Here is a 16,585-nt window from a genome sequence, read left to right on the forward strand (position 1 = left end):
TTGGAGAGAAACCCAGGAATGTGATGATACTATAGACCACATAATTCACTTTTAGTTTAACTTGTTGTTCACCTTTCATGTACCCACCAGGATTGGGGTTAATTCAGGAAGTCATTTGAAATTCCAAGTGTCTCCAATGATTTTCAATGAGGAAAATGTGCATTTGGAATTTTGTTTACTTTCTGAATTGAAATGGAATTGACCCCAACCCTGGGACCTCTCATTGCCATCCTAAAGCAGACAAGACTATATCACAGTATTCCTCAGATCCCAGGGAGGTTGAGAGGATAAATGAACCCAGAAACCTGCCGATGACCCTGTAGACTTCAGAATTCACCTGTAGGTCACCTCTGATGTAGCCACTGCCTGGGCCCTCCCACATTGCCAACCGAAAGAAGAAGAGACTGCATCTCAAGGTGAGAGAATACACTGGACTACACGGGACGGGACTACACGACCTGAGACGATAGTCAATACTAAAGGTAAGACCACCCAGATCCCATCCAATTTATGAAAATCTTGCTGCTGTTGAGAAATACTGGAAAATATAGTATTTCATTGAGGGTGACTGTTGTGTACTTGTTTCTGTGTTAGGTCAAGGTGACTCCATCATACTTCTGTTTATTGAGTTTGTCGTGTGTTGTCTAGGTAACTTACATCATACTTCTGTTTCTTGAGTTTCTCACTGAGGTCAAACTTCTCTGCCTCCAACTCCATCATTCGCTGCCACATCTCACTGGCCTTCTCCCTGTTGGTGCAACAGTGGATCAGAACACTTTCTTGCCCCAAAGAACCCTTGTCGCACTGAAGAATGTTCATCATTCGAACTGTTCACATAGTCATGTGTTCAGTCATAAACTAAAAGACATCAGACATAAACCATCATAAATAATTATGATAACACGGTCAGCTTTTCTTGAGGACTGGCAAATTCTGAATATTAACGATGACGTCATACTTGAGTTTGTCCTCATTCAGATGGTCGATGCTGAGAGGTTTCCTTCGGTCAGCAAGAATCTTCTTCTTCTTCTCTCTCTCTGTCTGTTTCTTGGCTCCTTTGCGGTTTTCACTCTGAGAATTGAAACATCACAAATACCATTGTTCTCAAAGATATTTTGTTCATTGCCTCACATTACTTGATGCTTCCGTTACACTATTATCAATATCTATATGATAAAGAATACACTGGGTGTTGTTTAAAAAAAAAAAATGTTTTTTGAAGATACAATATTCCACTGACCTTCTGCTGGATTCCTCCATACTGGTGGGTCATGTTGGTGAGAGCCTTCTTCTTCTTGATGTCATCATCCTGCTTCCTACGCTGATCCTCTGCCTCCTTCCTGTCCTTCTCCTCCTGCATACGGAGCATTAGGGAAGAAAGACACGGGGCATTAGGGAAGAAAGACACGGGGCATTAGGGAAGAAAGACACGGGGCATTAGGGAAGAAAGACACGGAGCATTAGGGAAGAAAGACACGGAGCATTAGGGAAGAAAGACACGGAGCATTAGGGAAGAAAGACACGGAGCATTAGGGAAGAAAGACACGGAGCATTAGGGAAGAAAGACACGGGGCATTAGGGAGGAAAGATACGGGGCATTAGGGAAGAAAGACACGGGGCATTAGGGAAGAAAGATACGGGGCATTAGGGAAGAAAGATACGGGGCATTAGGGAAGAAAGATACGGGGCATTAGGGAAGAAAGACACTGGGCATTAGGGAAGAAAGACACGGGGCATTAGGGAAGAAAGACACGGGGCATTAGGGAAGAAAGATACGGGGCATTAGGGAAGAAAGACACTGGGCATTAGGGAAGAAAGACACGGGGCATTAGGGAAGAAAGACACGGGGCATTAGGGAAGAAAGACGCGGGGCATTAGGGAAGAAAGACGCGGGGCATTAGGGAAGAAAGACGCGGGGCATTAGGGAAGAAAGACGCGGGGCATTAGGGAAGAAAGACGCGGGGCATTAGGGAAGAAAGACACGGGGCATTAGGGAAGAAATATCTATCAAGATCTATCATAGAAATTACATCCACAATCTGTTTCCCCGTTAGCCAGTAGAAGTCATATTGTATTAGTCATATGTGATCCTGTGTGGGTCAGTTGATAAGAGTATGCAACACACAGGTTGTGGGTTCAATTCCAGCATAGAACACACATTGGCTAGGTGTCATAACGGGGAGAAGACTCACCGCAACCCTGGCCTGCCTCTCCTTCTCCCTCTCTGCACGAACCCTCTGCTGCTCTGCTCTCTCTGCGCGACGTTTCTCCTGCACACACGCACACTCAGTGACCAAGTTGTTAGGTGTCGCATTGCAATGTTTCTAGGAACAGTAAAAGAACATTCACTCCAGATTCTAAAATGGCCGACTCACAATCCTGTTGACGAGACTGATGAGCTCCTCCTCTTCCTTCTTCCTCTGGATAAAGTGAGACTCGATCAAAGACTGGAGCTCAGACAGGTCCTTGTCCTGACGCTTCCTGTGGATGTCCTGACCACCACACAGAAGAATCGGATGAAGTAATAAGAATAGTTTGTTTTGGTAAGATAACATACATATAATACACCCTGAAAAGAGTCATTTCCTTAGTTAGACGTCATCTTTGGACTTTCTGTACCTCTCATTTGCTTCATCTTAACAGGATACAGTTGGAGGCAAGTCTGTCACAAATGGTTAGTTAGTTTTCTTATCATGATGTGTTTGTCAGCGGAGGCTGCTGAGGGGAGGACGGCTCATAACAATGGAGTGAACGGAGCGAATGAAATGGCATCAAACACGCATTTGATGTATTTGATACCATTCCACTCCAGCCATTACCACGAGCCTGTCCTCCCCATTTAAGGTGCCACCAACCACCTGTGGTGTGTGTGTGTTTATGTGATTCAACTTACATCAAAATCCACTTTCTCGCCATCAGGCATCTTTGGTGCAGAGATGTTTGGCACAAACCTAATAGAAATGAAAATTGCGTATCTAATGTGTGTATATATAATCTCAATTTGAGCATTTCAGTAAATCTCGTGATCTTTCAAGATCACTTATGATATAATGTATCATCTGTCAGGGGAAAATAAAAAAATGGGCCACCCAGAAACACTTGGAGGAGTGTCCTCCAGGCAGAAATGACCAAGAATGGCCTCAGCTGGTGTGACCTGGAAAAACTTTCCCCGTACCGAGTGAGATGGAGGATATTCGTCAACGGCCTATGATCCTTATAAGAGCCAAGGTCAGCAGGAATCCGTAGCGGTGACACGGCCACGTCTGTTTGGCGATATCACAACAAAGAAGAAGCTGCCTATGTCGGCTCAATCGGAAAACGACCTTGATATTTCTGTAACGTTTCAGCTTCACAGACTGAAAAGAGGCCTGAATCACAGTCTGTCATAGTCTATCTAAAAACTTACTTTGGTTTGGGCTTGGCTCCATCTGGAATAAAGGACAGTGACTCTCTTAGTTTGATCATATCATAGAAGGATGTCATGTTAATCAGGATAGAATAGTCCTTTAAAGCTGTACGGGATGGGGTCATAAAAGTATTATTGTGTAATAAAATATACAGTGCATTGGCATATACACAAGCAGTAAATCTTTCAAATAGGAAAAAAATGACAAAACATTTTTCTTATCGCCACTATGAGTAATGAGACTTTCAGACAGAGTAATCTTACCTTCTTCTTCCCTTCACGAAAGAAGTGGCATGAAAACAAAATAAATATTTAATTAGTTTGATATAGTGGAAGGTTTTGAAACAGGAAATATATGTAGTAATAATAATACATGTGATACTCACTGCACTTCCTCCACTTCTTCTGTGTCTGACATTTTGTCTTATTTGAACCCTAAAATACAAGAGAGAACCTTTACCTGAGTACATGATATGGCTATAAGAGTAAACCATACAGGATAAAAACACATTGTCGACTAGGCTACTATCATCACAGCACTCACATCATCACTATCATCCCAGCACTAAATCTCTCTCACACAGTACTAAATCTCTCTCACACAGCACTAAATCTCTCTCACACAGCACTAAATCTCTCTCACACAGCACTAAATCTCTCTCACACAGCACTAAATCTCTCTCACACACGACTAAATCTCTCTCACACAGCACTAAATCTCTCTCACACAGCACTAAATCTCTCTCACACAGCACTAAATCTCTCTCACACAGCACTAAATCTCTCTCACACAGCACTAAATCTCTCTCACACAGCACTAAATCTCTCTCAGCACATTATTAAATCTCTCTCACACCGTAAACTAAATCTCTCTCACACATTATTAAATCTCTCTCACACAGCACTAAATCTCTCTCACACAGCACTAAATCTCTCTCACACAGCACTAAATCTCTCTCACACAGCACTAAATCTCTCTCACACAGCACTAAATCTCTCTCACACAACACTAAATCTCTCTCACACAGCACTAAATCTCTCTCACACAGTACTAAATCTCTCTCACACAGTACTAAATCTCTCTCACACAGCACTAAATCTCTCACACAGCACTAAATCTCTCTCACACATTATTAAATCTCTCTCACACAGCACTAAATCTCTCACACAGCACTAAATCTCTCTCACACAGCACTAAATCTCTCTCACACAGCACTAAATCTCTCTCACACAGCACTAAATCTCTCTCACACAGCACTAAATCTCTCTCACACAGCACTAAATCTCTTTCACACAGCACTAAATCTCTCTCACACAGCACTAAATCTCTCACACAGCACTAAACACAGCACTAAATCTCTCTCACACAGCACTAAATCTCTCTCACACAGCACTAAATCTCTCTCACACAGCACTAAATCTCTCTCACACACACAGCACTAAATCTCTCTCACACACACAGCACTAAATCTCTCTCACACACACAGCACTAAATCTCTCTCACACACACAGTACTAAATCTTTCTCACACAGTACTAAATCTTTCTCACACAGTACTAAATCTTTCTCACACAGTACTAAATCTCTCTCACACAGCACTCAGTCAATCTCCCTCTCACAGCACTCTTGACATCAGCACTCTTCTCTTGACATCTGAGGTATTGGCTCTGGCTTGTTGATTGGCTCGGGCTTGTTGATTGGCTCAGAGGACATTGTCGGTCTGATCAGTTACTTAGCTCGTCTTAGAAGAACACTCTCTATATATGCCTGTACTGTTTATTTATTAATGAGGGCTTGATCCAAACAAAATGTCACTCATCCATACTCCCTACTATAGATACAAAGGGTCTACAGCAGGTCATGATCTCTTCTGATCAGTGGAAAAGGAGACAACTGAGACTAAACTGGGAATGGTGGCCAAGGCCACTGTCTGCTTTGGGCACGAACAGGACTGTCAGTCATGTGCTTTAGGACAGGTGGGCAGTGCCAGACCCTTCACCACTCATGAAATTGATCCTCATGTCTGGTAATGTCTAACGGCTTGCCAGAACCCTGTCAGTGGCTTTAGAAATGTCTGTAATTCTTCAAATTGTGTTAAATTATAAGCAATAAGCCTAACCCTCTTGGCATATTCTCGCTCAATGTGTTGTGATTAGCCAATGATGCTATCTGAATGTGTTCCAGTTTTCTGTTGCTTTTGGTTGGATGTTTTTAGATGTTTGTTGTCCAAGGTAGTGAGTTAATTGGTATTTGTTGGGTCTTATTACATTCTATTTGTTGGTTTCTGTTGTATATTTAAAAGTCTAAAATATTGGTCATAATAAAAATGTAGGTAAATAAATAAAAAAAATACATGAGGGCTTTATATCACATTCATAACACATACATAACTCATACATAACTCATACATAACTCATACATAACTCATTCATAACACATTCATAACACATTCATAACACATTCATAACACATTCATAACACATTCATAACACATTCATAACACATTCATAACACATTCATAACACATTCATAACACATTCATAACACATTCATAACACATTCATAACACATACATAACACATACATAACACAACACATTCATAACACATTCATAACTCATTCATAACATAACACATTCATAACACATTCATAACACATTCATAACACATTCATAACTCATACATAACACATTCATAACATAACACATTCATAACACATTCATAACTCATTCATAACACATTCATAACACATTCATAACACATTCATAACACATTCATAACACATTCATAACACATTCATAACACATTCATAACACATTCATAACACATTCATAACACATACATAACACATACATAACACAACACATTCATAACACATTCATAACTCATTCATAACATAACACATTCATAACACATTCATAACACATTCATAACACATTCATAACTCATACATAACACATTCATAACATAACACATTCATAACACATTCATAACTCATTCATAACACATTCATAACACATTCATAACACATTCATAACACATTCATAACTCATACATAACACATACATAACAGATACATAACACATTCATAACTCATTCATAACTCATACATAACACATTCATAACACATTCATAACACATTCATAACACATACATAACACATACATAACACATTCATAACACATTCATAACACATTCATAACACATTCATAACACATTCATAACATAACACATACATAACACATACATAACTCATTCATAACATACACAACACATTCATAACATAACACATTCATAACACATACATAACACATACATAACTCATTCATAACATACACAACACATTCATAACACACACAACACATTCATAACACATACATAACACATAACACATACATAACACATACATAAATACATAAGCAGTAGAATTGTTGAACGTGTTATGAAGTTCTTATGTACGTACACTTCAAATAAAGAATTAACAGAATGGGTGAAGCCCCCCCCACTTCCCTAGGCTCAATTGTAGAGAGAGTAAATTGTCTGCAACTTTTATGACCATTCAGAGGATATTGTTATTATCATTTTATTATTCCCTTTAACATTGCTTCATCGTCTTTCTAAACGGCATTCACAATTCAGTTCATTAAGTCAATAGTTAATAACCATCCCATTTAGCCTATAATCTATTGCAGCAGAAAACCAATCATGTTCAAGTAAAGAACCATCAAAAGTGAATTTGATTTCAAGACAATGTAACGGTATGTCTGTGATGAATACCAAAGCAGTTATGTATAGAGAGGTATGAAGTAATATCCCTTACCTGAGCCCAAGGCAGAGATAGAGGGAGAAGAGGGATATGAATACAGAGACTGCAGTTCTTTGGGGTTCAGAATCCAAACAGGTTTAGGTTTGGCCATCAAGTCTACATAGCGTGTTCCCTTCCTACTCATGTGACTGCACTGCCCTATGGTTGTCCAGCTATTGTTAGAACCTTAGACAATTGAACCCCAACATATCAGAAGGCATTAGTCATACACACACGCAAGCACTTTAAACACAAGGTTTTGTTGAAGTTCTTACCCTTACACTCCCCTGCATGAAAATCGGCACACGTCGGTCAACTTTTCATCCATCTTAATATTTTTTTTTTTAAATCTCATGAAAGATAAAACATCAAAACAAATCACAAGACATTCTCAACATTATAACATTAACATTATGCTGTAGCAGGGACAATGAACAAGCTTCAAACGATACGGTCCTTTAAATTATAGGAGTTACTTACAGTACTCTCCATTTTCTCCCCCGGGACCATTCAGAGACGGATACTACCTCATATTCAGAATGCCACAGTGAAACATCAGTGAGTATAGCACTGTATGTTAATTAGAAGCCTAGAACAGGATTCTATTGTGGTATAAATCAGTAAAGTATGCTGTATTTTAGACAGATGGGTCTTTTACTTTTCCCCTCAACTTGCAATATGCTGCAAATATCATCTAATGTTAATTTTCAATGGTGTTTCAAAATGATGCAAATATAATTTGAAAATATTAATCTTTAAAATACAATGAATTATTAGCAATTATTACAACAACATCATAAATAGGACATTCTCAAAAAAGGCATACATTTTTAGTCACACTTTTCCCGTAACGTCCTTAATTCCACTAGTCTTGTTATACACTAAGCCCTTTACATCCTCATGGATAAAAACAGAAGTCAAGCCCATCTTGAGAGGACGTGAAAATGGCGCCAAAGGAGATGGCTGACGTTTTTTACAATCCCGTAACCAATTGTGCTACTGTGTATATTCTTTCGCATTATTTGTAACTTATTTGGTACATAATGTTTCTGCCACCGTGTCTTATGACCGAAAAGAGCTTCTAGATATCAGGACAGCGATTACTCAACCTGTACTGGAGGAATACCTTTTCGAGCTTCTGAAGGATTTACTTCAGATGCCCGACAAGGCCCTCATCCCCATAATTCGCAGGAGAAAGAGACAGAGGTATCGAGGACGAGGGACCGGGGGCCTTGTTAGGATCCAACGCCGAGAGGGTAATCTTTGGTAAGACAAGGGGTGGCGGTCTATGTATATTTGTAAACAACAGCTGGTGCATGAAATCTAAGGAAGTCTCAAGGTTTTGCTCGCCTGAGGTACAGTATCTCATGATAAGCTGTAGACCACACTATTTACCAAGAGAGTTTTCATCTGTATTTTTCGTAGCTGTTTATATACCACCACAAACCGATGCTGGCACTAAGACCGCACTCAATGAGATGTATATGGCCATAAGCAAACAGGAAAACGCTCATCCAGAGGCGGTGGTCCTAGTGGCCGTGGACTAATGCAGGGAAACTCAAATCCGTTTTACATCGTTTCTAGCAGCGTGTTCAATGTGCACGTGGGAAAAAATGTGCAATGTGAGAAAAAAACTCCAGACCACCTTTACTCCACACACAGAGATGCATACAAAGCTCTCCCTCACTCTCCGTTTGGCAAATCTGACCATCATTTTATCCTCCTGTTTCCAGCTTACAAGCAAAAACTAAAGCAGGAAGCAGCAGTGACTCGGTCTATAAAAAAGTGATCAGATGAAGCAGATGCTAGATTCAGGACTTCTTTGCTAGCACGGACTGGAATATGTTCCGGGATTCTACTGACGGCATTGAGTAGTACACCACATCAGTCACTGATTTCATCAATAAGTGCATCGATGACGTTGTCCCCACCGTGACTGTACGCACAAACCCCAACCAGAAGCCATGGATTACAGGCAACATTCGCACTGAGCTAAAGGGTAGAGCTGCCGCTTTCAAGGAGCAGAACTCTAACCTGGAAGCTTATAAGAAATCCCGCTATGCCCTCCAACGAACCATCAAAGGGTCAAGTTTGAATTGTACTACACTGGCTCCGACGCTCATCGGCTGTGGCAGGGACTTGCAAACTATTACAGGCTACAAAGGGAAGCACAGCCGCTAGCTGCCCAGTGACATGAGCCTACAAGACAAATGGAATTACTTCTATGCAAGTAATACTGAAACATGCATGAGAGCATCAGATGTTCCGGACGACTCTCCGCAGCCGATGTAACACCTTTAAACAGTTCAACATTCACAAGGCCGCAGGGCCAGACGGATCACCAGGACGTGTACTCCTGGTAAACCAACTGGCAAGTGTCTTCACTGACATTTTCAACCTGTCCCTGACTGAGTCTGTAATACCAACATGTTTCAAGCAGACCACCATAGTCCCTGTGCCCAAGAACACTAAGTAACCTGCTTAAATGACTACAGGCCCGTAGCACTCATGTCTGTAGCCATGAAGTGCTTTGAAAGGCTGTTCATGGCTCACATCAACACTGATGTGAGCCACTCTGACCTCCTCCCTATAGGCTGTCTCGTCATTGTGATTTACCCTCTGATTAACTTGCTGCAGTCCTACGCATCATTTCTGCAAGTATTGGCAACCAGTTCTTATTTTGATAGTAAGTTGTAGTTCATGGTTTATGTCACCTGCAGAGCAGAGCTATTCGATATAAACTCAGGAAATAAATAAATGTCCTCTCACTGTCAACTGCATTTATTTTCAGTAAACTTAACATGTGTAAATATTTGTATGAACATAAGATACATCAACTGAGACACAAACTAAACAGGTTCCACAGACATGGAATAATATGTCCCTGAACAAAGCTGGCCGCAAGCTGTTTTAAGTACTGCAGTGCATCTCCTCCTCATGGACTGAACCAGATCTGGACTGGACCAGATTTGCCCGTTTTTGCTGTGAGATGTTTCCCCACTTCCACCAAGGCACCTGTTCCAGGACATTTCTGGGAGGAATGGCCCTAGCCCTCACCCTCCTATCTAACAGGTCCCAGACGTGCTCAATGGGATTGAGATCCGGGCTCTTCACTGGTCATGGTAGAACACTGACATTCCTGTCTTGCAGGAAATCTTGCACAGAACGAGCAGTATAGCTGGTGGCATTGTCATGCTGGAGGGTCATGTCAGGATGAGCCTGCAGGAAGGGTACCACATGAGGGAGGAGGATGTCTTCCCTGTAACGCACAGAGTTAAGATTGCCTGCAATGACAACAAGCTCAGTCTGATGATGCTGTGACACACCACCCCAGACCATGATGGACCCTCCACCTCCAAATCAATCCCGCTCCAGAGTACAGGCATCGGTGTAACGCTCATTCCTTTGACGAAAAACATGAATCAGACCATCACCCCTGGTGAGACAAAACCGCTACTCATCAGTGAAGAGCACTTTTTGCCAGTCATGTCTGGTCCAGCGACGGTGGGTATGTGCCCATAGGCGACGTTGTTGCCGTTGATGTCTGGTGAGGACCTGCCTTACAACAGGCTTACTAGCCCTCAGTCAAGCCTCTCTCAGCCTATTGCGTACAGTCTGAGCCCCTGATGGAGAGATTGTGCATTCCTGGTGTAACTCGGGAAGTTGTTGTTGCCATCCTGTACCTGTCCCGCAGGTGTGAAGTTTCGGATCCTTTGCAGGTGTTGTTACACGTGGTCTGCCACTGCGAGGACGATCAGCTGTCCGTCCTGTCTCCCTGTAGCGCTGTTTTCGGCATCTCACAGTACGGACATTGCAATTTATTGCCCTGGCCAGATCTGCAGTCCTCATGCCTCCTTGCAGCATGCCTAAGGTATGTTCACGCAGATGGATGAGCAGGGACCCTGGGCATCTTTCTTTTGGTGTTTTTCAGAGTCAGTAGAAAGGCCTCTTTAGTGTCCTAAGTTTTCATAACTGTGACCTTAATTGCCTACTGTCTGTAAGCTGTTAGTGTCTTAACGACCGTTCCACAGGTGCATGTTCATTAATTGTTCATTGAACAAGCATGGAAAATGGTGTTTAAACCCTTTACAATGAAGATCTGTGAAGTTATTTGGATTTTTACGAATTATCTTTGAAAGACAGGGTCCTGAAAAAGGGACGTTTCTTTTTTCGCTGAGTTTATATGGTGTCCATATTAGGACAGACTTCTTATGACTAGGTGGCAGTACGAATATGGACACCGTACTCATAAAATGAGTCAAGTATGTATAGGATCATCAGCCCAGATCCAGTTTAGCGGGAGCAAGACTACACCAAAGTATCAGTCAAATGAAAGTATATTAGGGAGGATAAAACAGCAGTGATAAAATAATACACATTTTTGTCATTTCCCCAAATTTAGTACAAAATGTGAAGACATCTAAAAGATATCTGTGATAGTGTTCACTGCTAATTCATAACTACAATCCCCATACATAGGCCTACTGTATGTGAATGTGAATATGACAAAAACACTGAGTTTACGAAACATTAGGAACGTCTGCTCTTTATCCAGGTGAACGCTATGAGCCCTTATTGATGTCACTTGTTTAATCCACTTCAATCTGTGTAGATGAAAGGGAGGAGACAGGTTAAAGGAGGATTTTTAAGCCTTGAGACAATTGAGACATGGATTGTCTATGTGTGCCATTCAGAGGGTGAATGGGCAAGACAAACGATTTAAGTGCCTTTGAACGGGGTATGGTAGTAAGCACCAGGTGGACCAGTTTGAGTCAAGAACTGCAACGCTGCTGGGTTTTTCACTCTCAAACAGTTTCCCGTGTATATCAAGAATGTTCCACCACCCAAAGGACATCCGGGCAACTTGACACAACAGTGGGATGCATTGAGTCTACATGGGCCAGCATCCCTGTGGAATGCTTTCGACACCTTGTAGATCCAATGGCCCGACAAACTGAGGTACACTCAGTGTATGTCAGACGAGGCTGGTGGGAGGAGCTATAAGACAGGCTCATTGTAATGGCTGGAATGGAATAAATGGAAAGGTATTAAACACATGGAAACCACATGTTTGACTCCGTTCCAATAATTCCATTCCAGACATTACAACGAGCCTGTCCTATAGCTCCTCCCACCAGCCTCGTCAGGTGTAGGTAGTATATGATCTTATACAACTGGAAGCTTTCACTTCTCTATGGCTACTTGGACAGTTACATTACCTATTTAAATTATTACTGTATCTCTTTAGAAGACACAGGGTAACATTTAAACAACTTTTAGAATTATTTTGAAGGTTTCATATCTATTATTTGAATTTATTTTCTTTATCAAAGAAATTAAGTCAAGTCAAACGGGTGGTTAAAATATCTTTCATTACAAACATACGTTTATTTCCTACAAATGTGGTTGATCAAATGTCATTTTCACAGCATTGATTCTATTAGGACGTACAAGGGATTGTGCAAAAGCCGTTTCATCAAGAATCTAAAATAATATAAAGGGCTTTAAATACAGTACTAATATGTATTTTGAGATGGTATTCAAATTTTGGCGCATGTCTCCCATTGACATCAATGAATGATTTACACAAAAGTAAGAGTTAAACGTGAGGATCTCAACTCTGAATACCAACCAAAATGAATAACCTGTACTCCCTCCCCCTAAAACATAACGTGAACCCTGTGGTTGTTATGAAGATATTTTGTGTGTGGTTGTTATGGAGATATTTTGTGTTATGAATACACATAGTAGAGTCTTGCATTTCGTCAGTTGGGGCTTCTTCCTGAGGGGTTTTCCTCTTATATTGGTAACATCCAACACCTGCTGAGAGACAAGAAGGAAAATATAATTTAGTCCTGAAGAAATGTCTCCAACAAAAAGTGGCCAAAAGCCTCAAACGTCTTATAAAATGGTAAAACTGTGCAGAAAGTGGCAAATGTTGCAAGAAAACTGAAAAACAACTAGAACAGCCAAAATATAGCAGTAAGGTAATTCTGGTACTAAGTGAGTCATAGTTAATCAAATCTAACCACTCCTTCAGACAATGGCATAGCGTATCAAACTTTATTAGGTGTTAATAGAGACACTGATTGATAAACGAGTCATCTAATGTAAGAGCTGTTAATCAGATTGTGTGTGTACGTACAAGCATGCGTTTGTGTATGTGAGCGTTGCTTTGCGCATGAATGCGTGTGTAGCTGTGTGTCAGACCCAGTACACCTCTGTTGACACACTCTGAGGTCTCTGCAGTGACACTAGAGGGATTGATCGCTGTACCGTTGTCATTTGCCCTTCAATTCATTACCATGGGGCTATTTCAGCTGAAGAATTGCAAAGGTTTCAAGGGTGGGGGCGCTATTTAGGGTGACACTCAAAAGGACTGCGACAGCTTTTCCATTCCCCCAAGTCTGACTCAGTGGTAGCATCCTGAGAGGACATCCCTAGTTGGGCTTGGACTGGGCTGAGGGAGCTACTGATAATACAGTGTATACTGTATTTGGGAACTAGAAAAAGTACCACTGTCGGGTGAAAGATACATGGGCAGAAAGGCGTACTGTAATAAACATATCAACTTGATGCCCATACAGTAGGTGCCAAGTCTTTCTGCTCTGTGTCAGTACAACTGCATCAGTAAATACTATGTTATTAGTCTCACTCAACAGCCATCGACCTACTGAGAGAACAAGCCTTTAAAACATTAAGGTTGAGTGTATAAGCCCGGTGACTTTGCTGCTTAACCGGCTGGTAATCCTCCACAGCACACAGGCGTAATGCAACAGTAATGGGACAATACATGCAGCTGCTCTGTGGCATGCACGGCATCAAGCCGACGCTCGGCACGGTATTCCGCGGCTGCTGGTGGCGTGGGGTGAACTACGTAGGAATGGGTCCTGCGTCCCAAATGGCACACTATGTAGTGCACCACTTTTGACCAAGAGGGCCCATAGACCCTATTCCCTATGTAGTGCACTACTTTTGACCAGGGCCCATAGACCCTATTCCCTATGTAGTGCACTACTTTTGACCAGGGCCCATAGACCCTATTCCCTATGTAGTGCACTACTTTTGACCAGGACCCATAGACCCTATTCCCTATGTAGTGCACTACTTTTGACCAGGGTGCATAGACCCTATTCCCTATGTAGTGCACTACTTTTGACCAGGGTCCATAGTAGTGCAGTATTAAGTGAACAGGAAGCCATTTGGGAAGCAGGACAGTGACATGGAAGCCATCTAAGGAGCGTGAAAGGTTCTTTCTACAGGGAAACAAGGTCAGAGGGAACAGCCTCTTTAAATATAGAACAGCAATGCAGTGAGGCAGGGACCTTTGAAGGAGCCCAAGATGACTAGCAGATTTGATTTACGGTGGCCAGCGGAACACAAAGAGAACGATGGTTGTAGGAGTTGTGGACACCTGGTTTCCATGGGAGGGGGTCGTAAATCAATTCGAGGTGTGTGTGTGTGTGCGTGTGTGTGTGCGTGTGCGTGACCGCGTGCGTGTGTCCGTCCTTCAGAAGAGACACTTTTCTTAGTCTCACCACCTTTTCATGTGTGACGATGTCAACCACAACAGGTTCGGAAAAGCCCTGTTTCAAAACACACACAGACAGACACCATGGTGAGAGAACTTGCTTACCATTTGTGACAGATTTGCTCTTGACTCCAACTGTCTCCTGTGAAAACAAATGAGACTGTATTTCAGGATGTGTCTTGTTACTAAACCATGTGACCTTTGCCAGGGTGACTGTTTCAGGATGTATCCTGTCTTACCATGGGCCAATCATTATTACTTTTTAACATTTCTTTGTGGAGCTCAGATTCACAAATCTGAACAAAAAATGTAAAAGCAACATGCAACAATTTCAAAGATTTTACTGAGTTAAAGTTCATATCAGGAAATCTGTCCGTTTAAATAAATTCATTCGGCCCTAATCTATGGATTTCACATGACTGGGATTACAGATATGCATCTGTTGGTCACAGATACCCCCCCAAAAAAAAAAGATGACAACGTGGACCAGAAAACCAGTCAGTATCTGGTGTGACCACTATTTGCCTCATGCAGCGAGACACATCTCCTTTGCACAGAGTTGATCAGGCTGTTGATTTTGGCCTGTGGAATGTTGTCCCACTCCTCTTCAATGGCTGTGGGAAGTTGTTGGATTTTGGCGGGAACTGGAACACGCTGTCGTACACGTCGATCCAGAGCATCCCAAACATGCTCAGTGGGAGACATGTCTGGGGAGTATGCAGACCATGGAAGAACTGGGACATTTAAAGAGTCCAGGAATTGTGTAAATAATGTATTGTGTTCTTTTGTAGTCACTTTTATTAGTTACAGAGGGTCAAAAGACCCTCTAACTTTCTCACTCATCATTATTCACGATTCATTCAGGATTATCCGTGATCATGGTAGCATCCACATTAATGTTGAAGTGTTTAGAAACATATTCTATTCTTAACAAATATATTACTTGTTTAAAAAAAATCTATTTCTCTGAGCAATTGTATTAGAATAAAATACTACTATTTCCCAATTTCTTTGAGCAGACAATATAGCTCAGTATTTGAATGATTTATTTTATTCAGTCGTTGTTGCTCATCTTTATCAAGGGTGTCAATCATTTTGGACCCCTCTGTATGTCCTGACTGGCACAGATGTATTTTGCCTTCGCACCAAACTGCTGAGCAATGCAATCCATATGTCCCTTCACATAACATCTACAGCATTTCTCTAAATAAGGATTTAAATATCAATGGTGGAAAGCCACACCAGAAGACTACAGTTCCCAAAAGGCCATTCTTCTAGTCAAAGCCACTATGGAAACTAAGGATGGCCACATACTGTACAAACAGATATAGTACATGTGAAAAGGCGATATGGTGATTGATTTGATAGGACATAGTGGGAATCCAACCCACATGAGTCAGACCTGTTTCTGTTCTGATTGTTTTCTTCCTATAGAGGTGCACCTGACCCGTTCTGTGTCATGGGGTTGGTGTTTGACGGAGAAAACGCAGGTGAATAATTACAGCAAGTTACAATAACTCAGTAGCCTGCTGTTTTGACATCTTCCATGGTCATTGTTTGGTATGACAGAAAAACAGATCTGGGATCAGACTAGACTGAGTGCCTGATGGTATAATCTGTAAAACTTTACTTATGCTCAATACCAATTACCTCTTCCGCTCATCGAGATTTAAAGGTGCAGTCAACTAACAGGACTGCTTCAAATGGGGAGGGATCACAGAACCCTGTTATTGTACCAGACACCCGAAGAAGCATTTGATATCTTTGTCACTCTGTAGATAGTTACTACAGTACTGTGGTCCAATCTCTCATTTACCCCTAAATCCAACACACAATTATTGGAC

General features: G+C 41.5%; 2 protein-coding genes across 5 annotated transcripts in view; both read right to left on the minus strand.

The window, feature by feature from the left end:
• Positions 1 to 7,363, minus strand: part of LOC112218896 (troponin T, cardiac muscle isoforms) — an 8,426-nt gene extending 1,063 nt beyond the window's left edge. The window contains exons 1-10 of one of the 2 annotated variants that reach the window (XM_024380128.2): positions 7,226 to 7,363; positions 3,793 to 3,841; positions 3,671 to 3,681; positions 3,407 to 3,428; positions 2,894 to 2,951; positions 2,376 to 2,492; positions 2,193 to 2,270; positions 1,241 to 1,354; positions 959 to 1,071; positions 658 to 748 (exon numbers count right to left, since the gene is read on the minus strand). In XM_024380128.2, coding sequence (XP_024235896.1) covers positions 658 to 748; positions 959 to 1,071; positions 1,241 to 1,354; positions 2,193 to 2,270; positions 2,376 to 2,492; positions 2,894 to 2,951; positions 3,407 to 3,428; positions 3,671 to 3,681; positions 3,793 to 3,824 — 636 coding nt within the window. In that variant the 5' untranslated portion in view covers positions 3,825 to 3,841; positions 7,226 to 7,363. Of the gene's footprint in view, positions 1 to 657; positions 749 to 958; positions 1,072 to 1,240; positions 1,355 to 2,192; positions 2,271 to 2,375; positions 2,493 to 2,893; positions 2,952 to 3,406; positions 3,429 to 3,670; positions 3,682 to 3,792; positions 3,842 to 5,025; positions 5,173 to 7,225 lie in introns of those variants that run through there. The other variant, XM_024380129.2, reaches the window with a different exon arrangement.
• Positions 7,364 to 12,592: 5,229 nt separating this feature from the next.
• The window catches only part of LOC112218898 (bisphosphoglycerate mutase), a 50,980-nt gene continuing 46,987 nt past the window's right edge, over positions 12,593 to 16,585 (minus strand). For 2 of the 3 annotated variants that reach the window (XM_042301806.1, XM_042301804.1), the window contains 2 exons: positions 14,847 to 14,883; positions 12,593 to 13,030 (listed from right to left, as the gene is read on the minus strand). The gene's annotated coding sequence lies outside the window, so the exon portion shown is untranslated. Of the gene's footprint in view, positions 13,034 to 14,846; positions 14,884 to 16,585 lie in introns of all 3 variants that reach the window. The other variant, XM_042301805.1, reaches the window with a different exon arrangement.

Source organism: Oncorhynchus tshawytscha, linkage group LG19 (genome assembly GCF_018296145.1).
Source record: "Oncorhynchus tshawytscha isolate Ot180627B linkage group LG19, Otsh_v2.0, whole genome shotgun sequence".
NCBI lineage: Eukaryota > Metazoa > Chordata > Actinopteri > Salmoniformes > Salmonidae > Oncorhynchus > Oncorhynchus tshawytscha.